General features: G+C 42.5%; 1 protein-coding gene across 3 annotated transcripts in view; it reads left to right on the forward strand.

Annotated features, from left to right (window-relative positions):
- SUPT3H (SPT3 homolog, SAGA and STAGA complex component) overlaps window positions 1-19805 on the forward strand; it is an 827513-nt gene that overhangs the window by 474134 nt on the left and 333574 nt on the right. For all 3 annotated transcript variants that reach the window (XM_033937114.1, XM_033937116.1, XM_033937115.1), the window contains exons 4-5: window positions 3460-3546; window positions 12294-12384. In XM_033937114.1, the coding sequence (XP_033793005.1) occupies window positions 3460-3546; window positions 12294-12384 (178 nt within the window). The remainder of the gene's footprint in view (window positions 1-3459; window positions 3547-12293; window positions 12385-19805) is intronic.

Genomic DNA, 19805 nt, shown 5'->3' on the forward strand with positions numbered 1-19805 from the left:
ATGATATCCATTTATCTCCAGATAACAACGCAGCGTGTGCAGGGACTTCAGCGCGTCCGAGAAGGAAACAATCTCTGCAGGTGTTTCATTAGTTGTGATGACCGTAGCAGTATCTTTGTCATCATCAGACTCTTGGTTGTCTGCAGTGTCCTTTATGACTGTACAGATATCGGAATTAGTGCTGTCAGATGATGTGGGCACATCATTGTCAACGTTGACATAACAGCTCAAACTCTTGTGGCTAGAGTCCAACTGGGAGTTCAATGGATAAAGTGTCAGCTTCAGTTGTCTCATCAGATGCGTGAATAAAGTTTGCCCGTCGATAACAATTTGAAATTGTTGATGGTGAGACTCGACTCCATTCCTCCAGTACCATTTTTCTCGCGAGCTCAGCAGCTCGGGAGCTGGATTCCCGTGTTTGCATCAGTCACTGCCATCACATATCTTAGGACGAGCAACTTGTAATGACGTTTGAAATTGGCGATTATCCCCTGGTCTATTGGTTGGATCAAAGAGATTGTGTTTGGCAGAAACACAAGTTTGATGTCGGTTAGTCGTACGTCATTGCTGTGTGCTACACAGTAATCACATAGCATTACAATGTGTCTCCTACACCTTCTTATCAGATTGTCAAGCTTCTACAACCATTCAATCCACAGTGTTGCCGTCAACCATGCGTTTTTGTTGCTTTCATATTCAGCAGGCAGGCATTTGATGTTTTTGAAGCATCGAGGATTTTGATTCTTCCCAATCACCAGTGGCTCAAGTTTTCACTACCGTCCATATTGCAACTGAGCAGCAATGTCAATCGTTCCTTTGGCACCTTGAAGCCTAATGTTTTGCTGCGTTTAAAAGCCAATGTTCCATCAGGGATGGCACGCCAGTACAGGCCCATCTCATTGGCATTGAAAACGTTGCATGGTTCATATCCGCCAATGACTGATGGCAACACTTCCATGACCCATCTTTCTGCACCAAACTTATCAGCATCTTGTTTTTCACCATGTTGCTTCTTAAATTTTATGCCGTTATGAACTTTCCACCTCTCTAGTCATCCATTTGTTACTTTGAAGTCTTCTACGTCCAGTTTTTTGGATAGCTGTGCTGTTATTTCCATCAGCAGAGGCCCACTGATTGGCAGTTGACGACTTCTAGCTTCAGGAACCCATTGCAGCAACGCCTGTTCAACGTCTCTAGTCTTCCCAATTCTTTTCCGTTTCCTGATAGGATTGCTGTTGTTTTGCCAGTCTTTCAATATGGCTTGCTTTTTTTGTGAATCCGAGAAATCTGGCTAGGATGAACACTGTAATGTTTTGCAATAGAGACCTGACCCTTCCATTGGTCAAGTCTCTTTAAGACATCGACAAGTTCAGCCAAAGACAATGACTTTTGTCCAGCATGGTGGACACGTTCAGCCAGAGACAATGACTTTTGACCAGCCAAAGACAAAGGTTTTTCTCCATGAGATGCCATGATGTAGTTTCAAAAGTTCGAACACCTGGCCAGGCCTAGATTACTGATCTGAAATACGTGGCTCATCAACGTAAGAACCTGATTGCTTTTAACTGGAGTGAACGTAACGTGAACACATAGAGGAGGGACCTATAACATTAGTGCGCATAAGCAGATTGTGTGCTTATCAGAATTGCAATTATTCTGAGTTTACGTCCATTGACTATAATGTTTTAAAAAAACGGGACCATGGTGGTGGAGCAGATAACTGAAGCGTGTGCTTAACCGACGTGCACTTAGGTGGAGTCGACTGTAGTTGCCAAGTAACCAAATAAATTCTTATTGCTGACAAAGAAGCAAAAAATAGAGAATACAACTGAGTAGATTTCTTTAATGATGCATCTTTATTGCAGTGATTGAGAATCAGAAATCAAATCATTTTGTCATCACTGTTACATCATTTGAAGTCCTGTTGTAGTCATAGCTAGAGAAATTTTCCTCCGTCCCTGCAAGAACTCATTGTCGTGTCCCATCCCCATGAGTTATTTTCCTGTCCCTGCTCCATTCCTGCAAGATCCATCCTCATCTGCACACGCCTCAAACACTTTAAAATCATAAGCATTTGAGGCTTGTGCAGTTAAGGCAGAGCTTACAGGAATAGGGTAGCGACAAAACTCACAGGGATGGGGAAATTGAGTTCCTGGGGGAATGGGGAAAAATTTGTCCCAGTGTCATTCTCTAGTCATAGCTATTGTATAATCTACATTTGGTAGCTCCAAGTCTTTTTTTTCTTTTAGGAACCTGATCCTCCTCCTTCAGTCCCCCCTCCCATATCTATATTTCACTTTTGTTCTGCTATTCCATGATCTTCATTGCTCAATCTTACCTCTGACATCAGCCCTACTTGCTTGTTTACCCCCATCTTCTCAACCTCAATGTCCTCACTCAATCTCTTTCCTACTCTTAAGAACATAAGAGTTATCCTTCTGGGTCAGACCAAAAGTCCATCTAGTCCAGTATACTGTTTCCAACAGAGACCAATCCAGATCACAAGTACCTGTCAGAATCTCAACAAGTAGCAATATTCCATGCTACTTAACTACAGGTATAAGCAGTGACTATCCCCAAGTATCTACTAATAAAGGTTTATAGACTTTACCAACAGGAATTCATCCAAAGCTTTTTACCTGTTGGAAGAGTATATATGTTGTTCCCGCCACAAAATATACAGAAGATTTCAGTGATGACACCTACATCCTGTTCCTAATAGTAGCTCCTAATGTGAAACCTGGCATCATATTTTCTCGCTTTTACAGCCTGCATACCTTAGCTTCATTGTTCACTTTTATTCTACTACTACCATTACTACTACTATAGTGCTACCAGATATATACAGTGCTGTACAGAGTCATGAAGGGGACTCTCGCTCTTAACCCTTTTCCTACTCCATCTCTACACCCGTTTCACATACTCACCTTTACTATTCCCACTACTTATTCTTCCTTTTCCAAATAACTTCCTCTGGCTGACTCTGCACCCTTTACCACTTTAATCCATATAATACATCTGCATTTCTGTACATTAAGACAAGTAGAGGCATTACATAAATAAACTTGCTGAGAGTCAAAACACTCCAATGTGTTCCCTTTTTCTTGGAAGAACTGGAAAGGCTGTAGATGCAAAGCTGGGGAAAGAACCTAGACACTAGCGTCCCACAGTTCTGAGCTTGAAAAACTGTTTTTTTTGCCATAGATTATGCTTCAGTAAAACAAGTTGCCAAAATGCAGTTTCATGTTTTTCTCAACTTTTGAAAGCTGAATCAAAGAATATCATCTCAGGGAGCTGAGCTGCACTAGTAGGAGGCCACATCTAATACATTTGCAGGAAGAATATAGAGTAAATATCAGTTGTGCAACTGTGTTTCCTGCTTATTCATTAGTAATATCTTTGAAAATCAGACCCATTTGATTGTATTTTGACATGGGTTAATTATCTCTCTTTTTTTAGTTGCAGCAAGCAGCTGAAGTTTCTCAGTTACGAGGTGCCCGGGTTATCTCCGCTGAAGACCTTCTGTTTTTGATGTGTAAAGACAAGGTACTTGAGTCTTTAAGTTTTAAAGAAGCATATCGTATTAAGTGAATCACTGGTACACAACACAGCATTGTTTTAATTTGAAACTTTTTAAATGATGATTAAGATCTCTTAGTTTATTTCACTTATAGCTTCAAGAAGCATAACCCCTTGGATCATTAAATCACTTCCTGCATTACTGATAGCCCCTTCTACTGTACACTCCTATATTATAGCGCTCAGTTCACCTGCATTGAGCAGATGACATATGTGACACTTTACCAACCAGACTTGAACCTTATCAACCTCTCTGAGAACATAACAGCCTGTATAATGAAACTCCAATCCTGGTCCCTCTCTGTTCAAATGAAACTGAACGAGTCCAAAACGAAACTTCTCTGGCTCAGTCCAAAATTAGAACAGTTGACCACCCTTTTTGCACTGCTTTCTGGCGCCACGCTGCAGCTTGAGTTCTCAAGCAAAGTTCTAGGCATCATCATCGACTCTTCTCTTTCCTTCAATGACTACCTCAATTCCCTGGTAAAATCATGCTTTTTTAGCCTCCACATGCGAGGAAAGTGAGATCCTGCTTCCGCCAACAACATTTTGCCGTCCTTGTTCAATCCATCATCCTTTCCAAACTAGATTACTGTAATTCCATGTACCTAAGTCTAACCAAAAAGAGTCTTCATAGACTTCAACTAATTCAGAATACTGCGGCCAAGTTGATCTTCGCAAAACGTAAATCTGACCATGTCTCCCCACTTTTGTCCAAACTCCACTGGCTCCCAATAATCGCCAGGGTTCATTTTAAATGTTCTTGTCTAGCTTTTAAAATCCTACACGGCATCCTCCCTCCTCTAATCCCTCTATCTTGGAACTCCCCGAGTCCCGACAACACCAGGCCCACCCAAAAACTTAAACTATCCTTCCCCTCACTAAAAGGTATCCTCTATGCGGGAAAATTGGGAAAATCTCTCTTCTTCAGAATCACGGCTTTGGAATAACCTTACTACCCCACTGCGGAATCAGGTCTCCTTCCAACTATTCCGTAAGCACCTGAAAACCAGTCTTTTCACAGAAATGTAACGCTCCCCCCCTATACTGTGACACACTTATCCCTTACTCTAACCAGCAGAGGGACTAAGTGTGTTGAGTTCAGGCCTGTCGGCGTGGCCTCCTCAGGTTGGAGGAAGGCTTTTCAGGGTAGAACAGACCTAGGCACCTGCCTAGTCTGCCAGGCCACACTGAGAGTAACTTATAAAGAGAAGACCACACAGGTAAGTCTTGTTACAAAAGATTGTTCTTGAGCTTTATTGAACCCGGGGGTCTGAATACCATCAGCCACCCGTATGTCATGGCAAAAATTATAAAATACACAATAACTTGCAGTTGTCAGAATGGCTTGTTATAAATGCCACATACAGTTCAATACCCTGGACTTTCCAGTTTAACTACAGTCCTCTTCACCAGGGAAAAAGGCAAATGAAAAATATCAAGAAAATAAAACTTTCAAACTTGGCACACCTTGTGACTACAGCCAGAGTAATTACAGTTTCAAAACTTAGTACTGACTTTCTTAAACGTTTCAGCTTACCTAGCTGAGACACGGACAGGCTTGCAGAGCAGGCTTCACAGCTCGTTATAATCAGCTGGGCTTCCTGGCCGATGGAACACAATAAGGCATTATATAAGCTGTGAACTTTACTTGGGTTTTTCCCACGGAGCTTTCACACCCCTACAGATAAGGTTCCTTGAATAAACAAAGCTCTCCGGGCAGTCATACAGAGTAGCGGAGATATTTTCCTGCTCTTCTCCTAATCTCTGTCAGCTGGGCTTGGGTTACGGGAGACAGCACAAGCACAGCCTTGCTTCCTTTCCCTTAGTAACTAACCTCCATGTCAGTGGGGAACCGGCTAGCTTCCAGCAATGGCTCAGCGATGTCCATAGCCTCTGTCTGCCCAGCAGCCTCTGGGGTGGAGTTGAGGTAGTCCTCTGTCATCTCCACGTCCTCACTGCTGCGTGCTGGAGGAGAGAGACTTCTCCCCTCATCTGCCTCCAAGCTCTGCTGTCTCTCCTGCCGCTGCCTGAGCTCGTTAGCCCTAGCTCCGTCCCGGCTTTCCCTGCTCCCCTTACTGAGATTCCATACTCTGTTTTTATGTTGGTTAAAGCCCCATCCCTCTCTCCTCAGAGCAGCTGTGTTAGGCAGGAAATCCCTAGGGAAATAACTCAGGTTTCTCCTAGGCTGGTAATGAGCATACCTCCCAGCCCTAGGACTCCACTTCTCCATAAGAGTCCTCTCAGGCTTTCTAGATGGCGCCCTCTGCTGGATGTATCTATGTTCCTGCCTCTCCTGCTCTACCTCACTTTCTGAGGGGTAGTCAGCCAAAACCAAACTTTTACTTTTAACCTGGTCAGCCCTTCTGACCAGGGACCGTGTTTTGCTTTTATCCCATACAGGGACAAAGCTGGCCACAGGTTTGTCACAATACTCAATCCACCAAACTTAATGTGCTATTCTTTTCCTTTATTAAGCTCTTGTAAACCGTGCCAAGCTCTATATTCATGGAGAAGATGTGGTATATAAACTTAAGGTTTAGTTTAGTTTAGTTATAGAGCTTACATTACTTGCACATCTACCAGGCTGCATTGTAGTTAGTAAAAGTCTGTCTGGCATACCGCGTGGAGAGTAATTCTGTTAAGGGACACCTAGATTTAGACAATAAAAGGCTGATGCTCAAAACCTAACTCCTGCAATACATTACATTAGGGACTTCTATTCCGCCTATACCTTGCAGTTCAAGGCGGATTACAAAAGAGCTAACTGGACATTTCCAGTGAAGTTACAACAGTTTTGGGTTGTTGTTTTTTTGTTTACAAAGGGAGGAGAGGTACCTAGATTAATTCCGGAAGAACTTGCAAATTGGATATTAAATTGACTGTACGTTACTGTGTGATATAACAAATAGATTACAGTTAGAGTACAAATAAGATTATGTTACATTTCAGGGATCTGAATACTTGGTTGGTGTTTGGGGAGGAAGAGATTATTTAAGTGGAGGTTTTGGAGGAGAATTTATCTAGGAGGAGGGGGAAGGCAATTAGCTTCTGAATAGTGCCAGAATTAGGTTGCGCAGAATGCTCTAATGGTTTCAGCGCAGACCACATTTAAATGTGGTGATTAGTATGTCCATCGCATGTTTAAAAAAGAGAGAGAGAAAAAAGGGCTACCAGGCACCTTTAGTTCTGAGAAACTAATGCCTGATTTAGGGCAATGACCAACCTGCCCCAAACAGGTTTCCTAAAAACCCTAGTCCTGGTGGTCCAGTGGGACCTGAAACAGCCCCCCCCTCCCCACAAGGCAGATCCCCATCTAACTCCTACCCCCCCCTCGGGAACAGTCCCCCCCCCCCCAAGTTTCCTTTAATTTAGGTATCACATGATTTCCTGTGGCCCCATGACTGGAACTTTTCAAACTGTTCATGAGACGGGTTCTCGGGCTTCTATTATCAACAATAAAGTATTCCTGACTCTTCTCTATAAATCAAAACTGTATGATCATGTCACTCCTCTATTGATTCAGTTGCACTGGCTTCCTGTCCAGTTCAAATGTCAATTTAAGATCTTATGTTTAACATTTAAAGCATATCATTTTTCTGAGCCAGTTTATCTAGCATCTGCCACTATACCGTATACCCCTTCTTGTGTTTTGAGGTCCAACGACTCTAACAGACTTGTTTTTCCCCCTCCTAAACTAGCTCATTACGAATCCACTTGAAAATCAGCTTATTTTTTTATTTCTCCTTTTTATGGAATAACCTACCTTCTTTTATTAGAGCAGAACAATCATTTTTAAAATTTAAGTCTTTTAAAAACACATTTAAAAAAAAAATGTTTTTTAACTGCTCTCTACGGAAAGCCTGATTAGAATTACATGGCACAAATAGATGCTGTGTGTGATTGGTTACTTGTTTGGTTGTGGACTTTACTTTTAATTTTGGCATTCTCTTTCACTTTTGAGAATGTGGTGCAGTGGTTCGAGCTACAGCCTCAGCACTCTGAAGTTGTGGGTTCAAAATCCAGCATTGCTCCTTGTGACCGTGGGAAAGTCACTTAATCAACCAATTGACCCAGGTACATTAGATAGCTTATGAGCCCATTAGGACAGACAGGGAAAATGCTTGAAGTACCTGTATATAAACCACTTTGAGTGTGGTTGTAAAACTACAAAAAGACGGTATACTACATAGTAGATGACGGCAGATAAAGACCTGAATGGTCCATCCAGTCTGCCCAATCTAAAAATTACTAGTCCAATTTTTTTTTCTCTCTCTGCATTTATGTATAAATTGTAAGCCACTATGACCTTTTGCAATGGCGGGGTATCAAATGATTAATAAACATATTGCACCATTACATGTTCTTCAATGCAAGGCCTGGGGATCAATGATGGCCAAAATCAATAATAAATCTGTAGGATCTAGAGAGAAATAATCTTGTCACTAAAACTAATACCTCTCTGTGCACACTTTATAACTTATACTATAGATCAGCAGTGTTCTCCCCAGAAATTTTTTCCAGCCGGGTGGCACGAAAAAGTAGCTGGGTGGGGCGGGACGGGGAAATTTGGTGGTTCAAATTTTGTGCTATGCAAATTAACCCTCTCTGTTTACGGTGAAGGAGTAGGAGTGGGGAATAGGGTTGGTGCATGGCCTGGAACACTATAAAAATTACCTCTCCCTGCTCATGGTGAAGGAATAGGGCAGCAGTGTCCAACCATTTGGCTTCCCTGGGCCACATGGGACGAAAAAAAAAATCTGGGGCCGCACAAATACTAACACTAGCTGATGAGCAAAAAAAAAAAAAAAAAAAAAGGCTGAGCAGGTCCCAAATTTGCAATCATTAATATAGAAGATGTACGTATCTAAAAATAAACCTTCATTAAAGGGACACTGTGGAGAGGAACCCAAAAAAGCAATAACGCTTACCCTGACTGAGTGATCCTCCACGTAGACCGCTGACAGGGGGAGCACAGGCTTCCGCATCCCGACTCTAATGAACAGGGATGCCTGCTCGTGGTTTTCCCATTCACTTCTATTACAGCTACGGTGAACCTCTTCAGAGCGGGGATGCTACATCAGTTGTCAGCGGTGCAGGTGGAGGATCGTTCAGTCAGGGTAAATATTACTGCTTTTTTGGGCCTCCCACTTTGAGCTTAGGCTCCCTCAAAATGAACATCTCCCTGCTATAGCTAGTAGAGATCCCCAAGCCTCACCAACTGATGGCCACCTCCTCCCCTCCAACTTCCCAAGTTCTGCAGCAGGCAGCAATATTGCAGAGCTGCTGCCTTCCCTCCTCCCTGCCTTCCCCTCCCATCACCTTGGCTTTCCTGCATGCATGAAAGCAGTGGCAGCTTGAGGATATTGCCATTGGCTGCAAAGCTTGGAGATTTGGGGTTGCCAGACTGGAGGAAGATGTCTTCAGGTGGCAGGGCTTGGGAATCCCCAATAGCTCAAGTATTTGTAAATTGCACTCAGGTGGGAAGAAACTTTGGTGCCCTTCCACTAATTTTGGACTCTAATCCCTCCCCCAAATCACCTGTATATGACTACGCCACTGACTACAAAAATAATTGTGATGCACATATCCCAAAGCTAACATATTCTAGTTAATAAATTCAAAATAAAACAATTTTTTCTACCTTGTCTGGATATTTTGTTTTTCCATCATCTTGGTCCCAGTTTGTCTTTTTGCTTTTTGTCTATCTTCAACTAATTCTCTTTCCAGTGGCTGTGTTCAATTTTTTCTCCTCTTGTTCCATTTCCTCCTTAAGCTTGTCTCCAACATATTGATTTTCCCTTTCAGCTTTAACTTTTTCTTTTCTTTTTTGCCTCTGTCCATTCAAATTTTGCTTTCTTTCTCACCCTTCTTCTTTTTAAATGTTCAGCTACCTCTCAATTCTCAATCTTCTCTGTCCCTAGCTCTCCCATTTCCCATCTCACTCCTTTCCCAGCCTTTATTTCCTGCTATCTACTCCCCATTACCACATTTCTACTACGAACTCACTTCTCTCTCACTCATCTTGTCATCATCTCTCTTTTGATCTCATTCACGTGGTTCACCACTTTCAGAATCCCTTTCCCTCTCTCTACTGGTCAGGCTATAACCCCCTGTCCCTTTCTTTCCATCCCCTTTCTTATCCTAGCTCTCTTCCCTTCTGCCCTCCCATGGGTCCATCTCTCTTCCTTATCCCCATGGTCCAACATTTTGCTTCCTCTCTTTTCTGTTTTTCTTCTTCCCTCCCCCCTTGATGCTGAACAATGAAATGAAGGGAAAAAAAAAGAGAGATGTTGCATCTCTCTGTCTTCCATACACAGGCCTAAAATTTATCACTACCTCCCTTCCATCCCCAGATCCATCTTCTCTCCCTGTCTCTTCCCAACTGTCTCCCACCCCATCTCTCCCCCTGCCTCCTTTCCCCAGGTCTACCATTTTTCCCTTTCTCTTCCAAACAGTTCTCCCTTCAAGTATCTCTTTCCCTCTTCCACCATACACCCCTGGAACAACTTCTCTCCCTTCAGACCCTGCCCACCATCTCTCTGTCTGTCCTCTGTTTCTGGCCCCATAAGCTCACTCCCCTGCCCAATCTAGCACTTCTTTTAGTACCCTCCCTCCCTCTGTACTTAAAAAAAAAAAAAAAAAAGAGAGACCTTCAACAAAACCCCTCCTCAATATCTGAAGACCCTGAGAACCAAATGAAAAGAAAAATACTGAGCTCCCCACCCCCACCCCACCCACTCCCAATCAACAATTTACTGGAAATATTCCACCACATGGTGGCCAATCCCCACTCCCCACCAACCTTAAATGCAACCGGTATGAAAGTAAAAACTAACATCCAGCCATCCACTCCGCTACACTCAATAACCACAAAACACCACACGATCTCAACTCAAACACACATCAGGAAAAACAGAAGCAAATCCCTGAAATTAGTTCCAGAATATGAGTAACAGCCAAAAAGGTCCTGAAAACTGTCCATCAAGCTGGAAATCTCAAAGGCCACCACCCGCCAACGATTCCTGGACCCCAAAGTTCACGTCCAGAAAAATCTGGATCGCATCCTCCATGAAATGCACTGTTTTCAAAGTTCCTTTCAGATGAAATAATAGTGCAAATGGGTGGTGCCAGCGATAGCGAATCGCCTTTTTTGCAAGTACTTCAAGACCAGTTTTTAAGTTGACTCTCCGCCTTAAAGTGACCAACGCCAAGCCGGTCATAATTTTTCCACCGAAGAGGCGATTGCACCCGAGCTTTAGCCATGACAGCCTCCTTGACTTTAAAGTTTTGAAAACAGGCTATTATATTGCGCGACCTGTTAGCGCGTGGCGCTTGCAAGGCTCTATGAGCACGTTCTAGATGGATATCTTCAGGCAGCATGGTTGAAGCCTCATCAGATATTAAGTGGCAAACTCATGCTCCGAGGCTGTAAAGTGTGCGTGCCGGCTTCCCTTCTTTTCTCTTCCCCCCCCCCCTCGGACATAACTTCCGGTTTCGGAGGGAAGAGAAGGGAAGCTGGCAAGCACACTTTACAGCCTCGGAGCACGAGTTCGCTACGGGCTAAAGTGGGAATCTTCAAGCCGGTGAGTTGTTTTTTGTTTTTTTTTAAAGTTGAGCAGCAGCTGGATTTGCGATTGGATGACAGCTGGGCGGTCATCTAAATTAGCTGGGCGGAGCGCCTGGCTAAAAGGCCCTAGGGAGAACACTGGATCAGTGTTCAATGTTCTACACACTAGCCCAATCCCAACTTAAATGTGATACAGTTCTTATGCTAAGAGGAGGGGCCTCAGATCCCCGTGTGCTGCCAGCAGGCTGCTTATCAGCCACACTAGAAAGGGAAACTACCTCATCGGCCTCCCTCCCCCTCCTGCCTGGTGATATATAACAATGAATGTTCAGATGAAAAGATAGAAGAACTTAGCTCAGGCAGGGTTTTATTCAAAAAATCTTCAGGTCTCTTTAAACGCTGTCCTCGCTTGCCCAGTCCCGCCGACGTTTCGCTACAACGGCTGCATCAGGGCGTTGGACTCTCGGCTGAATTCACTAGCTCACAAAGGCAAGGACAGCGACCGCCCTAGTTTCCCTTTCTAGTGTGGCTGATAAGCAGACTGCTGGCAGCACACGGGGATCTGAGGCCCCTCCTCTTAGCATAAGAACTGTATCACATTTAAGTTGGGATTGGGCTAGTGTGTAGAACATTGAACACTGGTCTATAGTATAAGTTATAAAGTGTGCACAGAGAGATCAATGATGGCCCCCAGGAATCTCTGGGGTAGCCCCCATTGTCTATCTTTTTTTCTGCTACTCTCTACCCAGTTCAGAACAGAAAGGGAAACATGGATGGGGATGGGGGGGGAAGATCTGCATGCTTGACGGACAAGGCATTTCTCAATAGACAAAAGAGAATGCATCAATGAAGTTTGAAGGTGGGCTGGTAGAGATGGAGGTCATTGACACACCCTGGTCAGCAGTGTAATGACCCCACAAGGGAAGATACTTGGCGTCTCTCCTTCAGTTCATTAGAATTCAAAATGACCCTAGCTTAAAAATTATTGAAGACCACTGCACTATTGGATACACACATTAAAACTGTTCAGCAATGGGAGTCACAAAGCATTTTGTCCTCTTCCCAATCACAATATTTGTTTTGGTACTCTTGTTTACCTTTCAAAAAAATGGTTTGAAACTGAAATATTTTTCAATTTTTCTAGAAAAAACTCAGAAGACTGCTAAAATATATGAATTTCCGGGATTACAAATCTAGAGTTACCAAAGGACTGGAAGAAGATGACCTACTTGAAGGTTTGTTCATCTTTTGGTTAATTTGCTTTGGGGTGGGGGAATCATTCATTTACTCTTTGGGAGCCAATTTGAAACTAACATATGCATCTTTGTGTTTGTGTAAAGGAAGGAATGACCTAGTGGTCAGAGCTACAGCCTCAGCACCCTGAGATTGTGGGTTCAAGCCCAATGCTGCTCCTTGTGACCTCATGCAATTCACTTAACCCTCCATTGCCCCGGATATATTAGATTTTGAACTTGTCGGGGCACATATGGAAAAATGTTTGAGTACCTGAACGTAAACCACTTAGACAACCTCTATCAATAGGCGGTATATAAATAAAATAAATAAAAATAGTACATAGTAAACCCAAACACTTGAGAATTAGGGGCCCTTTTACTAAATCATAGTGCATGCTAAGTGCCAAGAAGCCCATTTTATAACTATAGTATGCATTCAGTGAAAAAAAAACCCTTAGTGACTTAAATATATCTATACAGCCTGGAGGAAAGGAGTGAGCCAGAATATGATACAGACATGCAAATACCTGAGGATGAACATAATATGAAAGAAATAAGATATTTTTGAGTAGAAAGCTGTGACTTTAACCATGTGATGGAAAAGGTTTAGATTTTTTTTGTTCACAGAAAGGGTGGTGGATGCCTTAGAGGTGAGACTGTTATTAGAATTAAAGATACATTAGCTATATCCAGAGGGTTCCAAGAATGGTTGAGAATCAAGGGAGACAAAAAGAAAACAAAACTAATTACGGTATAAGGGAAAATCTGTACTGCTCTTTAAAATGGAGGCTAAGGTTATTAACAATCCCAAAGAAGATGAAATTTTAGAAAAATGACATCAAGAAAATTTCTGAAGAACATTATTTTCCCTTGTACTGCTCACTTTTAAGAATCTCTCTATACAAAAAATACCCTTTTCTTCCTGTAAACCCAGAAGTACTTTAGATCAGTGTTTCTCAACCTTTTCAAGCCAAGTACCCCCTAAGCCTAACAAATACCAACTGAGTACCCTCACCCAAACTCCACTCTTGACCCGCCCAAACTCCGCCCCTGACTCCACCCCCATAATAATAGTACTAATTGTAATGCAATTTCTTCTATCCATTTTTGATATATACACAATATAATCGTATTAATACATAACATGTAACCACAAAATTATAAAAACACAAAGCACACTGTACGCAAAGAAAATGTTAATTATCATTTATATGGGGTCAAGGCAGATGACTTTAAAATATGCAATATCACCTCAGTAATTACTATAGAAAAATAGACAAATATAGTACAAAGTATAGACAGCAGATATAAATTCTCAAAACTGACACATTTTGATCACTAAATTGAAAATAAAACCATTTTTCCTACCTTCGTTGTCTGGTGATTTCATGAGTCTCTGGTTGCACTTCCTTCTGACTGTGCCTTCCTTTCTTCCCTTCTTTCCTTTCCTTTCCTTCCTTCCTTCCTCCCTCTCTCATCCCCCAGATCATTTTTCACCACTGCCTACCAGCCCCATGCCCATTTTTCCTTCTATCACCCCTCTCCAACACCATGCCACATCTCTCCCTCCATCACTATATCCAACATTCCTCCCCCTTGCACTCCTTCAATCTATCCCTCTGTTCTCTCTCCACCACCATATCCAACATTTTTCCCTCTCATCCCTCATGCATATCTACTATGCCCAATTTTCCTCTTCCTTTCCCCATGTACACCATCTCTTTCCCTCTCACTCACACACTCAGGCCTAACAATTGTCCCTTTCTATTCCTCCCTTCCTTCTGTGTCCAAGTTCATGCCCTTTTCCTCCCTCCCTTCCTTCCAGTCCTTGTCCCACCTCCCTCCCGCTGACCCACTCCGAAGCCTGCCTGCCCTCAAACCAACCCACCACCGATTCCTCCCCCCCGCTCCACTGCCACCCCCGCTGGATCCATTTAATTATCCACCCCGCCACACGCCAGCTCCATTTAATTAGCTGCCACCGCAAAACTGGGAAGGGAAGGGCCAGGTGCGTGAAGCGATTGCACGCCACCGGCCCACAAGCATTCCCCCTGATGTCAATTCTGACATTGGAGAGAAGGTCCAGGCGAACCAAGCAGCGATTGGCTGACCCGGAACCATGACTGGCTGACCCGGAACCAGAATTGACATGGGGGGGAAGGCTTTTGGGCTGGCGGCGTGCAATCGATGAACACGCCTAGCCCTTCCCTTCCCAGAGTTGCTGCGGCAGTGGGGGATAATTAAATGGAGCTGGCGTAGGGTGGCAGGGAGGCATCGGCGGTCAGCCCACATACCCCCAACAGACGGTTTGTGTACCCCCTAGGGTATGTGTACTGCAGGTTGAGAAACAATGCTTTAGATTATAAAGTTCTTTAAAATTCAAAAGCCTAGGGAAACCGAGTATTACTTATTTCAGTCCAAGAAGGCTTTTCAAGTAGCAGCACAGTCATTTGGACTGCAAAAGGCAAGGGCTATAAGAAATGTACAAAACCCTTTAAACCCTTCCCCTTTTATCAAGCTACACTAGAGATTTTTAGCACAGACCAATGAGGAATTATATGAGCGTCTGAGCATTTACCACGTCCGCCTAAACTAAAAACCTCTAGTGCAGCTTGAGAAAAGGGGCTGAAAGTGTAAACTTGAAATAAATCAGCTCTGGGTTGGTTAGTGCAGTGTTTTTCAACCTTTTTTGGGCAAAGGCACACTTGTTTCATGAAAAAAAATCACGAGGCACACCACCATTAGAAAATGTTAAAAAATTTAACTCTGTGCCTATATTGACTATATATAAAGTAATTCTCTTGAATAGGAATCAAATAAACACAAAGAAAGTATTTTATAATTACTTTATTATGAAATATTAAGTAAACAGAATAGTGAAAAATTATAAAATACTTTATTCAGTGCGAAACCTGGGCCTGTTTGGCTGAACACAAAGCTGATATTCTGGCTGGAATCGAAGAAAGACACACACGTAGCTCTTCGTCAACAGCCGTTCCCTTCACCGCCCCGTCACCGTCACCGCCATCCCTTTCACCGCCCCGTCACCTCCACTGCCATCCCATTCACCGCCCCGTCACCGTCCCCGCTGCATCCATATAAGCCTTAGTACTGTAATATTTAGCTTATTCCTTTCTTATAAATCAAAGTTCCTGCTGCTGAACTAGAGAAAGAGATGTTCAGCTGGCAGGGCTTTGTTTATAAATTTTTATCAACACAACTAATATACTATTTTATCCTAAAGCAAAAAATAAATAAATAAATATAATTTTTTTTTCTACCTTTGTTGTCTGGTTTCTGCTTTCCACATCTTCTCATTCAATTCCTTCCATCCACTGTGTGTCTTCTCTCTACGTCTTCCATTTGCTGTTACTGTGCCTCTCCCTTCACCCCCACCCATCTTCTTCCCTCCGCTCCCCCATAGTCTGGCATCTGTCTTCTTCCCACTCTGTCTTCCACATTTCCCTTCGGGGTCTGTTCCTCTCCACCCTCCTTCAATGTCTGTCCTATTCCTTTCCACCACCACCCTTCCCTCCCTCCTTTACCATCTGTTCCTTTCTACTACCCTTCAGCTCCTCTCACGTGGCTTATCTATCTACCTTCCTCCCTCTTATTTTCATGGCACGTTACAATGTAATTTGTGCAAGCCACTGGAGCCTGCGAGCTCGGTCCCTGTCCCATCCCCACAAACCATCTCGCTTCTGTGCTCCTATTTTCTCCATTTCTAATATCTCCCCTATGTATCTGTCATTGCCCCCCCCCCTGTGTCCATATACCATCCCCATGGCATGTCCCCTTTATGTCTCTGTCAATATGCCCCATGCACATAATTTCCCCTCTTTCTGTTACCTTTCTGTGTCCAGATTTCCCCTATCTTCCTCTTCCATACCAGTGTGTCTCTTCTTTTCAACCCCATCTAGCTTTTTTCCCTCTTTCTTCCCCCCCCCCTGCTTCTAGCATCTGGCTCACCTGCCTGTCCTTCCCTTTCTTTCCTGCTGTGGGATTTTCTTTCCGTCTTCATCCCCTTGGCCCAGAATCCTTTTCCCTTTCACTCCCTCCTTCCAATTTGAGCCAGGAACACGAGCGATCGCACGGTCCCCGCAGCCACCACTCGCCTGCCCAATCGATCCTACTGTTTAGCCAGCTCTCTCCCTTCGCCTCACCTTAGTTTGTAGGTTTTGTTTTTCGGCGACATGCATGCTTTCCCAAAGAGCCGCGCATGCGCGGCTGCTCAGTGTTCAATCTTCTGCTCTGCTGCAACTTCCTGTTTCCGGTTGCGTCAGAGCAGAAGATCGAAACTGAACAGCAGCGGGGACCGGGGGAGTCTCATGGGAGCGCGTGCGGGACCCGGCCTGAGGCCTAATCAGTGTCTGCACCGTACGGCACACCAGGCAACATCTCGCGGCACACTAGTGTGCCGCGGAACAGCGGTTGAAAAACACTGGGTTAGTGCACAGCTTGTGTTGAGTACTTTTGTCTTTTTTTTAAGCCTAATTCTTTGTAGCATTCAGCATTTGTAGCATTCATTATTTAGCCTGACCACTATACTTTTTTCTTTCCCCTTTGTGCACCTTAATGCCAGTACTCTCCCTGGTGGGCCACAACGTTATATAATATTGGAGCCAGAAATGCAGAGAGTTCCATAAATATTCTGTGACAAATAAAAATTTAAAATAAACTGCTGGAATGACTATTTTGAAAATGTTTGTGAAATAAAGTATTTAAAATTGCCAAAACTCTGGTTAATGATGTTTTCTGTATATACTTTCCGAGGTCTTGCAGGTTGTAGATTGTCTATCTCTCATGTAGAATATTTCTAACACTAAAGAATCCACATTAAATTCTGTATTTGTAGGACTTGTGTAATGCTACTCCTTCATCCTGTTTAAACGAGCAGATTATGAGAAGGTATTCTCCTTAGAAATGTTCTGGAAACTTTTATTAAAAAGTTTCATCTCACTCTTTGGAATTACTAAATGAGCTGCTTTGATGTTTCATTAGATTTTTGTCTGCATGTTTATATTTTATAATCTTGTATTTTGGACATTATTTTTTGTAATTTGTATTTATTATGATGTATATATTGTCTGAAGTAAATATGATTTATAAATTATTGTATGTGATCTATAATAGTTTTAATTTTATTTGAAAACATAATTTTGGGGTGTAAAATTAAATACATATTTTTGTTATAGAAAATAAGGGGTCCTTTAACTTAACACATGCTTACCGCACATTAAAAAGTTGAAAATAATGAAGGGATATCAATAATAAAAGAATGTAGACATGTAGGTTTATTTGGAGAAACCCTCAGATGTAAAACTCATGTACAACACAGCATCTACATGTTACCGTTATACAAGTGAATGTTTTAGTTTCTCTTTCATTAGAAAAAAAAAAATCAATTTTTTTCTCTTACACCATTGTGCGCTAAATAACCAAACCCCATTTTTTCAAAAGTGTGGAAGAGGGTTTTAGCGTCGGCTGACATATTAAATACTCTGCACTGCTCCGACGCTCATAGAAACTCTATGACCATCGGAACAGCGTAGAGCAATCAGCGTTCCAGTTGGTGCTAAAAACCTTTTCCACGCCTTTGTAAAAAGAGGGATGGGGGATCTCGATTCCAAGATGGTCGCAGCACAGAAGTGCTGAGAGAAACATATCTGAGCTGCTCTTCTCAGAGAATTTTTTCTTTATTGTTGAAGGCCTATGCGCTTTACCTCAATTGATGCCGAAGAGGAGAGGCAGGATTGCTGCTAACGCCTTGCGGCGCTCCGAAATGCCGACCTTTTGCACCATAGACGAGATGTTGCAGCAGATACAGGAAGCAGCCGTCGCAACGCCGGAGGGTAGCCCACTGAGAGTGCCTGGATACGGCGAGACCAGAATCATTTCTCCTGGGCCGGTTACCACGCTCAGCCCCGACGTAAGAGCCCCACCCCCACAACCCCGAGTCACTAGTTCTCCAGGGGAAGAAGAAACCCCGGAGATGGGGGAGTAACTTTTCCCTGAGGCAAGAAGTTCACCATCGGAGAACTTGGAGGCAGAACCCCTGGTTCAGGGTGTGTCTGCTGAAGAAACCCGGGTTGATTCAGCAACGGGAGGTGAAGTTATCCAACTGGAACAAAGCCAAGAACCCGATTCCTCTGAGGGTGAGCATTTCTACACTCAGCAAAAACTTGTAATTTTGGACAAGCCAGCACAAGTGACTCTGGAATCTTTATGGGACTTAATTACAAACTTTTTGGGACTTAATTACAAACTATTAGCCCCAATTTCCAATATGTTGAAGCTAAATTGATTCAACATACTAAGGAGCTTAAGGCTTTAAAAGAGGACCTGACTGTTTCAAAATCCTTAGTTCAAAAGCTTGACCAGGATTTATCATTTGCTAAACAAGTCCAACACTCCCTAGTTAAGAATAATGTGAGTCTTAGGAAGACGTTAGAAACACTTAAGAATAATGCACGGAACAATAATTTGAGATTAATTAATTTTCCAAGATTAGCAATGGTAACTCCTAGGGAAATGCTTAGGAGATACCTGGTTGAAATTCTTCAAGTTCCAGAGGAAAGTTTGCCACCTTTTTCCCAAGTGTATTATTTGCCTAATAAAGAAGGGAGTCAAACACAGAAAAAAATGACTGATCAAGCACCATTAAATGTATCAGAAATTTTGGAAACGTTAGATCGAGACATTGCTATACCACCTACGATGATAATAACAGTAGCTCTTTCAATTGATAAAATGTGGTTGTTGAGGCTTTTCTTTAAAAACAAACAGAAAGAGTTTCTTGGATGTAAAATTAAAATATTTCTTGATCTTTCAAGAGAAACTCAAAAGTGTTGTAGAGAATTTCTTCTTTTGAGAGCAGGGGTCACTTCACTGGGGGCAACATTTTACTTAAGACATCCTTGCAAGTGTATTATTTGCTACCGCTCAGTTAAATACGTTTTCTTTGAACCTCAACAATTAAGTGCTTTTTTGGCAATATTCCAAATGGATGAAGGAAAATCAACTGCTCAATAGTTAATGAAGCTGCTCCTACCTCAGTATTATCTGTAGCCTATCTTGCTATAGTGTTATTTTCCCCCTTTATCTTTTCGCCTATGTGTAATCTTGGAATCACAAGTTGAGGACTTGAGTGAGTTAGTTTATAAAAATAGTTTTCTTATTTCTTTTATAATTGTATTAAGGTGTAATGTGTTTTATACTTTATGAAGTTCTATTCCTACTACCTCACTTTCTGTACAAGTGTTTTACTTGGTATATAATAATGAAAAGTTATAAATAAATAAAATTAGATTTAAAAAAGAGGGAGGGGTGTAAAATGCTGTTTGCTTAAATAATTTGTTACTGCTTGCATTTACCCATTCACTATATATTAATGCTCAAGTTCTACATGCAGTATTCCTTTA

Source organism: Geotrypetes seraphini, chromosome 3 (assembly GCF_902459505.1).
Source record: "Geotrypetes seraphini chromosome 3, aGeoSer1.1, whole genome shotgun sequence".
NCBI classification, from domain to species: domain Eukaryota; kingdom Metazoa; phylum Chordata; class Amphibia; order Gymnophiona; family Dermophiidae; genus Geotrypetes; species Geotrypetes seraphini.